The sequence below is a fragment of the Callorhinus ursinus genome, unplaced genomic scaffold (genome assembly GCF_003265705.2).
Source record: "Callorhinus ursinus isolate GAN/ISIS: 27379988/994484 unplaced genomic scaffold, GSC_fseal_2.0 scaffold909, whole genome shotgun sequence".
Classification (NCBI taxonomy): Eukaryota; Metazoa; Chordata; class Mammalia; order Carnivora; family Otariidae; genus Callorhinus; species Callorhinus ursinus.
The window spans coordinates 3406-15291 of NW_027397964.1; the positions used below are offsets into that span (position 1 = coordinate 3406).

Here is an 11886-nt window from a genome sequence, read left to right on the forward strand (position 1 = left end):
CTTGAAGTGTTACATTTATTAAGCAAAAAGAAATTATTTATTTTTAAGGATCAGGTTGTTTCTTGTAATGTTGCACGTTTTAAACAAATTCTTTTAAAATGTAAACCACCACGTTTTATTAAAATTGAATAAGCTGTTAAAATTGCTACAGCAAATCACACCTAAGCTCTCCAGTACAATTTTAAGCAAATATGTATTGTAGAGAAAGCACCAGAAGTAGTCAAGGCAGCAAGACTGTTTCAAAGTAAGCTAAAGCCTCTATCCTTTTTATTCCTCATTCCCTAAAGGAGTTACACTACCAAGTGAAGGAGTTTCCCAGCTGCAGTTTTGAAGCCACAAGTGTAAGCTTAAATGATTGCTCTCAAGACTTCAGCTTTTGCAGGCAATCATGTCCAAACAAATCACAATAAAACCGTATGATTTTGTTATTTTAACACCAAACTGTGAATGGTGGACTGAAATCAACATGTGAAAGAAAGTTAGGCTCAAAGCTTGTTCCTTTTCTAACAGAGTAGTGTCATTCTAGTTTTACTGATGTATGAATTTTCATAAGGTGCGGTAACAAAATAAATAAAGTGAAAAAAGTTTTGACGATCTATATACAACTCTGAGATTAAGATAAGTCATTGACTGTATTCTTGAGAGACTTTTAACTCTGTGGAAGCTGTAACATACATTAAAAACTCATCGATCCAAGTAACATAATGATTCTTCTTCCCCCTTAGATCACTCTCTTATGAAGGAGTATATAATTATGATAGCTTATAAGCCAAGATTAGATTAAAAGGAAAATTTATGTGCTATAGACTAAATCCAGATACGGTCAGGTGCTGAGCATTATTTCTGGCTTCAAAGTAGGATGTATCTGTTTCGTCATCTGGTTGGGGTATGAAAGGCATAGTTTGATGCTGCAGATTTTCCCAGTCCACATCACTGAAGAGAGGATGACGTTTCAGCTCTTAGGAAAAATATAAAACAAAACAGAGCATTATAACACTGTTACCTAAGTAAGTACTGTTTTACAGGAAGTAAGGGAAGATCTCAGATATATGTTGCCCGGTTTTGCTTCATACATATGTGTTCAATGTCTGTCTTCCATGTACTTCACAATGGCTCACATTATGTCATTTTGTATAACACTTGACACATGACAGGTGCTTGGCCTGTATTCATCAAATGAGTGAATGAATGGTTTTCCTTAATAGAAGCCTATATTATCTCATGCCTCCATCTTCTCACACAATCCCTGACTTGATGGGACAGGAGCTTGGCCTGCTTCCTGCTCCCAGACACAGCTTCCACACCACTGATCTTCATGATTAATGCTCCACTTCTCATTCCAAGTCCTTGCTACCTGTTTCTATCTCTGCAATCCTTATCACCACCGATTACCCTAGGTAACTCTGGTAAAAACGTCATCCTCCACTACCTTAATTTCTTTCCTATGCCCCATCCTTATCCTTCATGGTGATTTCAACACATACACTGATGACATTTGTGACATATTCTCTTCATGGTTGACTTCTTTGATTTCATTGATTGTATCTCAACTACATGCCCTTTTAGCAGCATGAATATATCTGGAGACTTTACGCTTCACTTACAAGATCTCAACTTTGCTCATCTCTTTAGCTACATTTGTGGTACCTGTCTTCTTTCCTAATTCCTTCTACCTGCTAAAATGAAAACATGCGGGATGCCTGGGTGGCTCAGTCCATTAAGCGTCTGCCTTCAGCTCAGGTCATGATCCCAGGGGCCTGGGATCGAGTCCCGCATCGGGCTCCCTGCTCCACGGGGAGTCCGCTTCTCCCTCTGCTTCTCCCCCTGCTTGTGTTCTCTGTCTCTCTCTCTATCTGACAAATAAATAAATAAAATATTTAAACAAAAAATAAATAAAATAAAATGAAAACATGCTCTTTTGATCACCCTGTGATATTTGGTTGCTAGACACAACCTCCCATATCCTCAACCTTTCACTTTATAAGACAAATATAGGGATGTTGGCAAAAAAATTAAGTGACAATCAAGGCATTAAGTAGTTCAAAAAACCAACAACCGAATTTAAGGAAAATATTGGGAGAAGACTACACAGACAGGAAAGAATTATGTGTCTATATTTGGAGTGATGGCTTGGGAAGTCAACATATCTACAAGTTGGTTTTTCCCTAAAGTAAGAGACTGGTAGGAAAACAATAAAATAGCAAAAAGAATCTGTCTCTTAATTGTTCAAAATAAATGTCTGAGCATGGATTAGAGTTACTTATAGCAGTAACTCTTAAACTGATATCTGGCTGCGATGTGATGCTTTATGACTCTCTCATCATAACTATTTATTTAAACTGAACTCACAAAAGAATTCTAAGCCAGTTTAAGATTAACTGTATAAACAGTTGTTGCAACAACTGTTTTTTAACCGAAGACCTCTCCTGTCATCTGCTTCACTATGTAAACTGTTCATTAAACAAACAAACAAAAATCTGAGGTCATTGGTAAGAATGGTGTTCTATCTCTGTTTATTTCGTCCCTTGCGAAGCAAAATTGCCCCAGTTGAAAACTCCTAAAGTAATTTTTAAAGCTGAGCTTTCAAATGTCTGCACCCTCACTTTACATAGGATTTTCCTCAAATCCCACTGTTCACAGAGGTCTTCCTGACCACTCCAGCTAGAAAATCTCTTGTCAAACTTTGTATCCACTCACTTGCTTCATCTTTCTTCTCAGTACTCACTGCTAGATGCATTATGTCATATTGTATCTCATTACCTGTGTCTTTCCCCTACAGAGTAAGGTGTACAAGCACATGGATTTTAGTCTGGTTCATCCCTAGGATACCTCCAGCACCCATTGCCTGGCACCTAGAAGTCACTCTACAGGATTTGTTAAATAAGCAAATAAACTGTTGATCTTATTAGAGGGAACACCTAGAAGCTGACACAAGTGACATATTACTGAAGTTCATTTTTCTCAATGCCTTAGACCACATGGAAATGCATTTGGGGACATAGCTGCTTCTTTGTCTATGTATACTTTGTTAGAAAAGGGATTTTAAGGCAGCTGACATTAAACCTAATTGAATCTAAATTAAAGCTAATGAGTTTCCTAGTTTCAAAATTGGAGTTTAATATACCCCTCCATTGGAAAAAACCATTGAATGGATCACAAAGATACCAGATTTGTCTTATTTGAGACAACCTGGAACTTGATACATTTGTCAGTCGATAATATCAGAAATGAAGCAGTCAGAAATTATAGAAGAGAGTTTTGATAACAAAAAAAAATTTCCTGTATTGGTTGATGAGTAACTTTATTAGGCTTTGAAAAAACCCAAGACACTGACAACATAAGATTGCTTTAAGGTACCTGTTTGAGATTAATAAAATTCAGTGAGTGAGTATCCCAACCTGATGCACTGAATTTTAATGCAGAATAAGGACAAATATATCAATGCATATCTAGCAGGCAAAAATAAACTGAAGAAATTTTTAACCAATTTAGCAGTCAGATTATCTATAGTATTGTCCTAGAACTTAGTATCATTATTACAGTTCATCTTAAACAAATCAAGCTAGGAGTTTATTAACACAAAACCTTACCTTTCATACCAGCTCTCTTTGCATTATCAAGAGTTAAAAGTACTTCTACTGCATTTTGAGCATTATCAGATAACTTTTCTTCACCTTCAGGCCAAGGGATATCTACAAATACAAATAGCTTATTAATCATTGATCAAATAATACACAGAGATAAATGCATCTGTCTTAATAGAAAAAGAATCACCTCTTTTCAGAATATTTTGGAATACTTGTTGTGGTGTTTCATCATTGAAAGGAGGAATTCCTGTTAGAAACTCAAACAAGCAAACTCCAAGTGCCCACCAGTCTACTGCAGGACCTGGAATTTAAGAGGGAGTAGTTGCACTTGCAAGCATTTTGTGCAAATGTTTCATCAACTAAAACGTTACTACATGGATATTTGGGCACAGTCAAGGCATTCATTTCCTAAGGCTTTCTTCTAGTCCATAAGGTACAAAAACCCAAATTATCTTCATTTCAGTAACATGGCAATTATTTTCCTTCTCTATTCTCCACGAAGTTTAGATTAGCAATTGACACAGCTAGTCAAAGAAAAGCTAAAGTTATCTTTCTTTTGTCACTCACTAAAAACCTCTCATATTCAGGATATTTACTTGTTCTAAATCCTAAAACACTAGAAGAAATACATTTAACCCACAGATTACTCTCTAAAATAGAGTACTTGTCAATTTCAAATGGGGGAGGGAAACAATAACATTTAGATGATTTTGTACTCCACCTACTCACATGGGTATGAGATGAAGTAGCAACACTTATACTAATTGGAGGACAGCCTGGTTAAGGAAGGAAAGCCTTACAGTGTTTTAATGTCCTTTTACTCCTTTTAAAAACAGAGAAGGACAAATTAGTTTAACAAAAAATATTCACTTAAACTATGGCTTGAGGAGGTAATTAGGAGGTAAGTCTTTTTTTTGTTTTAAGATTTTACTTATTTATTTGACAGAGAGAGACACAGCGAGAGAGGAAACACAAGCAGGCGGATTGGGAGAGGGAGAAGCAGGCTTCCCGCTGAGCAGGGAGCCAGATGCGGGGGTTGATCCCGGGACCCTGGGATCATGACCTGAGCCGAAGGCAGACGCTTAACGACTGAGCCACCCAGGTGCCCCTGGAGGTAAGTCTTAATAAACCCGTAGAACTGATTTCTAAAGATCTTTACTGGAAGCATCATCTATATGCAAAGATGTTTCCAACAATTATTTTAAACATGACCTTATAATCTGGTTTATAGTTTTGTTAGTTCTATGAAAAATATTTCTGAAGCAATGGTTAATTTTAGTCAAAAAATGATTAACTTCAATATAATTAAAATAGGAATTCTAGTCTAGTACTAAATGTGCTTGAAAATTACTCTTTAAAATCAATTTCACGGGACGCCTGGGTGGCTCAATCAGTTAAATGTCTGCTTTTGGCTCAGGTCATGATCCCAGGGTCCTGGGATCGAGCCCATGTCGGGTTCCTGCTCAGCAGGGAGTCTGCTTCTCCCTCTCCTGTTGTGCCTCTCCCCTGCTCGTGCTCTCTTTCTTGCTTGCTCGCTCTCAAATAAATAAATCTAATAAAAAAATAAACTGCTATAAAATCAGTTTCACAAAATTCATTATTGTGGTTAAGCAACTGCCACCATTCCATTTTAAAACAAGTAGGAAAGCACTATAGAATCTGCCATTAGGAAAATAATCGCATGCATTTAGAGTGCCTCTTCATTGCAAGCCACATAATCCCATCTTCCCTAAGGAACAAAGAATGTAAACAGTCTATAGACTTCTATTTCTATAATAATCACTATAAAAAAAAACCCCATACAAACCACCTTGGTTAGTGGACCTTTTAAGCAGCACTGAGAAAGAATAGATAGAATAACCAAATAACAGAAAAGTAGGGGAGGAGTCAGGAAAAAATAGGTATCTTCATTATTTTACTTAGGTTAGAAACTAGAACCCTTTTCCCAGCTCAGCCAAAATGTACTCATGTCAAAAACTGACACGATTTCTCCATGGATATGTCAGACATACCCATATATTTGAGTCAAAGTCTAATAAGATCACATATGATGATAAACTGGAGCAATTATAATACATACTATTAGCCAGAGAAATAGAACAAACTTGTTTCACACTATTGGTTTTCTAATATGAAACCCCCATCTGTAATTTGTACACTGATACTGTTAGGCCTTTCTGTTTTCTAATAATAATGGAATTCAATGGGTAGGAAAATTCAAGCTCTTTTGTCAGTGCTAATTTTAATATTTTTAATAAGCCTATTTTCTGGGTTGCAAGAAAAAGGCTGTATCTTTACTCTCGGCCGCCTTTAAAAGTTATTTTAAAAATGCTACATGCCTACATTTGTTTTCATAGAGAACATTCTGCCCAGATGTCCTCCTGTTCAGAAGACAGAATACAGTTCATTTTCTATTTCCTAAGTAAGATGAAAGGGAAAATACTTTTTTATGCAATGTGATCTAGTTATACTTTGACCAGTTTAATTTGCTTTGCCATATTACTTTATAGAGAAGTTCACTCACTGGAAGTCAGAATTCCTGCATGTAAGAAAAGAGAAGTTAGGTACGTTGTATTAAAATCATGAGTTCATCCTCACATCCTTCACCAAACTAGATCCTAAATGTTATGCCAGACACAAGGGACACAAAGGTAAATAAGAAAGAGATTTTTCCAAGGAGAAAACAACCTACTCCAGGCAAGACAAAACAGATAATTTTGACACAATATTAAGAGAAATGAAATAAAAATATGCACAAGAAGCTATGGGAAACTCTGGCCAGAGTTCCTAAGTAATTGGTAGAACGGGGGAGACCATGGAGGGCTCAGAGAAGTCTTAGCTGTTCTCAGCATGATGTTTAGAAACACAGAGGTCAATACAAGAAACAAAGTTGCTATAGAGACTGCCCTTGAGGCCTGGGATTTGGGGAAAGAGGTATAAAGCAGTGATTTTTCTTTTTAAATTATGAATTGCTTTGTACTGGGGCCCTGGATGGCTCAGTCAGTTAAGTGTCTGACTCTTGATCTTAGCTCAGGTCTTGATCTCAAAGTTGTGAGTTCAAGCCCTGCATTGGGCTCCATGCTGGGTGTGGAGCCTACTTTAAAAAAAAAAACAAAACAATTTCTTTGTATCATTTGTTATTTTAAGAACTGTGTATCAAATATTTTATAGAAAATGAAAATCTTAAAATAAATCACTAGATAGCTGAGGTAACTCGATGTCTCATTAAAATAGTGGCAAGATCCTAAAAAGTATAAAAGTAAGCTTTATATGTGAAGCTTAGTTTTATACTGTATCCTAAGTAGAGAAAATGTATATTATAGGAAATGAGCTGGCAAACCTGTAACTTAGCAACATGGACACTGTACAAAGATCAGTTAGGTGCCCAGAGGAATTTAGTTGCTTGCGCTAATAAGGGGGAATTCGAAATGTGTTTCAACACTGTAGAGATTATTAATAGTGTTAGTGAGTGCTACCAAGGAATCCTCCTGGAGTGCTATGTAGAAGGGAAACCTAGACTCTCGTCTTAAGAAATTTTCTTAAGCTTTTGCAGTGGAGATAAATGTAATAACATAAGGTAAAATGACATAAGCTTTAAACAATTTCTAATAAAGTGGCAGAGACATGAACTACTTCTCCATAGGTGGCCAATGGATGCTTTGTGAAAGAGGTAGCATTTGAACAGATAATGAGATGAGAAGAAATTTGACTGGAAGAGGACTGGGTTCTGGCTTTTTTTAACGAAGGCAAAATACTTGTGCAAAATAAGGAAAACCTGAAAATAATGTGTCTAAGAAGTGGAATGGGAACATAAGACCTATAATGAGATTCTTTGACTCCGCCAGTGCCTCGATCGTAGACTACCCAGACGCCAAACTGTGTGTGCAAAACACATTTGTTGTTTATAAAAGAGATTCCTTGAGAGACGAGGCTAGTATAAGAGCTTAGAGCCTCCGATACCATGATCAGTAATCTGGATTTTGTTCTGCAGGTAGGAAGGAGCCATCGTGGTTTTTAAGGGGAGAAGCAGAATGACGGGCCACTTTATGTCTTCCGAGGGAAAATCTGGTGGCAATGATTATAGACGATAGGATGAAGCTGATGTCCCAGGAAGAGAGCTCGTAAATTAATGAAAGGGAAAGAGGAGGTTCTTACAGAAGACAGTGGCAGAGATTAAAAGGTGAGAAGAAATTCTGCAGGGACAGAACTGACTGGATTTAAAAGCCTGAATGCAGGGACAACGTCGGTGTCATCACGCAGATGGCAGAACCGAGAGAGGAAACAGAGGAAGAGCAAGCTGGACACGTCCTGTACTGACACACAGCACTTGAATCCCCAGGGCAATGCCGCGCAGGTACTTTGGCCACGTGTACGCCCCTAGAGAAAGTCAGGATTAGAGACAGATATTTGGGAAGCACCGACGAGGACGTGACTGCTGAAGTCACGGGAGAGATATTAACAGGAAGCAGGGGTAGGGAAACAAGGGAAAGGGCAGGATCGGGAAGAATCTCTATATACTGAAGAGCTGAGGAGTTAGCAACAGAGGGAAGACGAAGGAGACCGAGAAGAGGCTGGCAGATCTGACAAGAGTGACGTCACTGACGACTGGTAATAAAAAAGCGCCAGTTACAGGCGCCCGGAGGGCTCTGTCAGTAGAGGGTACGACTCTTGATCTCAGGGTTGTGAGTTCAAGCCCCATGTTGGGAGTAGATCACTTACAGATAGAAATCCTAAAAAAAAAAGTGTCAGTTAAATGGTAGGGATAAAAATCAGATTGCCAGAGCAAAAATAATCAGGCAAAGGAAAGAGGCAAACTTTGAGAAGGTGGGTGGTGGGGAAAGACAAGGGTGGAAGCTTATTGGCAGGCTAAGGAGAAAAGCAGCATAGAAATAAAAATAGAAGGGGTGTGTGTGTTGGGGGGGGGGAGATGAGACAGTCGATCACCAAAGGAGCCTGAAGAATAGGGAAATAACTGACAAGATCAAGAAGGTGATCACATTATGGACTGAATTATGTCTCCCTGAAAAGACATGTTCAAGTCTTAACCGTGAGGTCCTCTGAGTATGCCATCTGCAAATACGGTCCTTGCAGAGGTCACACTGGAGTAGGGTGGGCCCCTAATCCAGTATGACTGGTGTCCTTATAAAACACAGCCACGTGACCATGGAGACAGGGAGAATACCACATGTTGTTCTGAGTGAGGCCCCTGCAAGCCATGGGTTGCAGGCAAACCACCAGAAGCTGGAAGGGGCGAGGTCGTTCCCCTACACCTTTCAGAGGGAGCATGGTCCTGTCCACGCCTAGATTCCAGACTTCCAGCTTCCAGAACTGTCAGACAATAAATTCCTGTTGTTTTGAACCATCCAGTGTGTGGCACTTGATTATAGAAGCCCTAGGAAACCAATACAGTTCGTTTCAGAAGGCAGGAAGGGAAAATTCTTCAGAGAGAGGAAGGGGAAAAAAGACGCTAGGTAAAAATGCCACCTGGTCTTCCTCTGTTGCATCCCGAAGATGGCTCCTCTCTGGCTTGACCCTTGTGGTGAGGGTCTTCTAAGTTTCTGAGCGCGAGCTCTAACCAGGAGTGCGCTGCTACAGACTGAACAGAAGTTTTGGCTCAACTCTGCATTCCTGAGCCAAAGCTGGAACAGACCTCAGGAGACTTTTTTGAACTAAGATGACAGAGCAGGTGGGCGGTAGGACTTCTCTGGGGCCCGGAGACTGAGTGGGAAGGCAAAGATCAAATGGCTGCATGTCTTCTTTTACCATAAGAAATGCCATATTTACGAGAAAAGAGTGTCACATGAGTTCCTGTTCTCTCACTCTAGGCAATTCAAATACCAAAGAAATTTAGAACAATTTCACCTCAAAAGAAAATGTAGTGCTAGAGAACACTTCAGAAACTCAAGACATGGAAGCCTTACCATGGGCTCTGCCCAATAACAGCTCAGGTGCGAGGTAGTCCGGAGTCCCAAGAATCCGCCCATCATCCACGGGGGCTGCCCCTCGCCTCACACTCTTTGGAGTTCGGTATGGGGTTCCTGATTTGACCTGATTTGGGGTCTGCTAATTTAACAAGAGTTTACAATAAATATCTTCATTTCTGTTTTTCTTTTTAAGATGTTATTTATTTATTTGACAGAGGGAGAGAGAGAGGGAGAGAGCCGGCACAAGCAGGGGGAGGGGCAGAGGGAGAAGCGGGTTCCCTGCTGAGCAGAGAGCCCGATGTGGGGCTTGATCCCAGGACCCCGGGATCATGACCTGAGCCGAAGGCAGACACCCACCTAACCAACTGAGCCACCCAGGCACCCCATAACTTCATTCCTTTTACAGTGAATAGAAATGCTAAAAAAGCAAAGCTAGGCTGCTGGGGATAAAAGACATACTCAAATCCCTGATCAGTTTTGAAAATGGACTCATTACCAAGTATAATTTTGAACAGTCCTGATAGCTGGTGAATTTAAATAGCTTAGATAAGACCAATTATTTCAATAAGATCAAGATATGCAAGAAAGAATGAAGAAATCCGCAAGAAAAATTTCTTTCTTGGTAGAATGGATTAATACAAACTTAAGAATGGTCACTGAGGGACGTCGTGGCTGACAAATGATTGAATTACTGGGACAACACATCAGCTGGAACAAAATATAAATAACTTCTTGTGCTAATTGGTATGTAAGTTTTAAAGATACTTTGTGGTCTCACAAGGACTCTGTGAGACCAGTGGGAGAGGTGTCAGCATATTCGACAGAGAGGTAAGAAGCTGAGGCTCTGAGGAAAACGGACTTCTAAGTCACTCAGTAAGTTCTGAATAGAAAACTCCAAGTCTTGTGACCCTAATTCAGAGTTTGTACTCTCAACTTTATGTCATGTCTCCAAAAAAGGAAAAAAAATGAAACTTTGGGTTTGTTAAGAAAAAGGTTTAGAAAATAAAAATAACATAAGATTTGAAATATATATTTTCCAACTATTTCCTACAAAGAAAAGAGATAATCTAGGAAGGTCCTTAAAAGGGAGTAAGATAGAGTGAACTTTAATATTGTATCTTAGAGTTGCTGTTGTCAAGTGAAAATATGTGACTGTAAATATGTAAACATGTGATTGAAAATGTGTGACAGTCTAGGGGCACCTGGGTGGCTCAGTTGGTTAAGTGGCTGCCTTTGGCTCAGGTCATGATCCCGGGGTCCTGGGATCGAGCCCAGCATCGGGCTCCCCGCTCAGTGGGGAGTTGGCTCCTCCCACTCCCTCTGCCCCTCCCCGCTGCTCGTGCATGCATGTGCTCAAATAGATAAAATCTTATAAAAAGAAAATATGTGAAAGGCTAGAGAGCAAATGAAGACGTGCTTTAGTTAATAATAATAAATTGCTACCAGCTTTGCCTTTTGGCATCAAAACCTCCCAACAGTCCACAGATTCCCAACCAGCAGAACAGAAAATCTCAGATAGTCTAGGTGAGAGGCAAGTATCTGGCCTTCATAGTTTATGGGTATAAAATCTAACGACAAAGTGTTAAAAAGTTAGAACATACCTGATATGGCATATAGGATGTTCCTTTTTGATTAGGGGTTATAGCCATGGGATACGAACCACTATAAACACATGAAATTTCCATTGCATCTAAAGAGGTAATGCTCATTTTGGATGGTTCTGAGTTATTGGACGCATTGATATGACTGTTAAAACTTCGAAAAGCTACAGCATTTCTTTTAGATAAGGTTAATGTTTTCAACACCTCTGAAGACGGAGCTAACATTTTTTGGCTACTGCCTTGGACAGCAGGATTCTCATCACCTTTCGGCAAGGTATTCTCCCGCCAGCTGGGTGATACGGTGAGTAGGTCTTCAGTGTTTGATTCTTCAAAAGAGGATTCTTTGATGCTTTTATCTGGATCTAAGGACTGCCTTTCTAATGAACTTTCCATGATAGAAATTCCGGGAAAAGATGAATCGGAGTCCATACAAATACTTTTAGAACCTCTCTCAGCGTCGGAACATAGAAAACTAGAACTGAGGAGGTCCTTCTTGTCATTCTTATCACAGTCCTCATCCAGTTCACACAGAAGGTTTTTTGCTATCATTGGGGTAGGTGATTTTTCTGGGGTGTGTGGTTTACCAATGAAAGAACTGACCACGTTCTCCTCATCAGCACAGTCACTTTGCTGACCACATACAGATAGCTTCAGGTCTTGGACCTCAGTTGTTAAGCCCGTCCTTTGATTTATATAACCACCGCTCATTTCATTTCTAGACTTCTGCTCTACACAGTTTTTTTTATTCTGTATGATGTTCTGACAAGGACTAGA

The 11886-nt window shown here is 39.4% G+C and overlaps 1 protein-coding gene across 1 annotated transcript; it reads right to left on the reverse strand.

The window, feature by feature from the left end:
• Positions 1-613: 613 nt before the first annotated feature.
• LOC112818254 (serine/threonine-protein kinase greatwall) lies at positions 614-11880 on the reverse strand. Its single transcript, XM_025865434.2, has 5 exons — positions 11113-11880; positions 9509-9650; positions 3775-3888; positions 3591-3692; positions 614-958 (listed from the first exon to the last, which is right to left on the reverse strand). Exons 1-5 carry the CDS (start codon positions 11818-11820, stop codon positions 801-803), a joined length of 1224 nt encoding a protein of 407 aa, XP_025721219.2. The 5' UTR covers positions 11821-11880; the 3' UTR covers positions 614-800.
• Between the last annotated feature and the right edge of the window lie 6 nt (positions 11881-11886).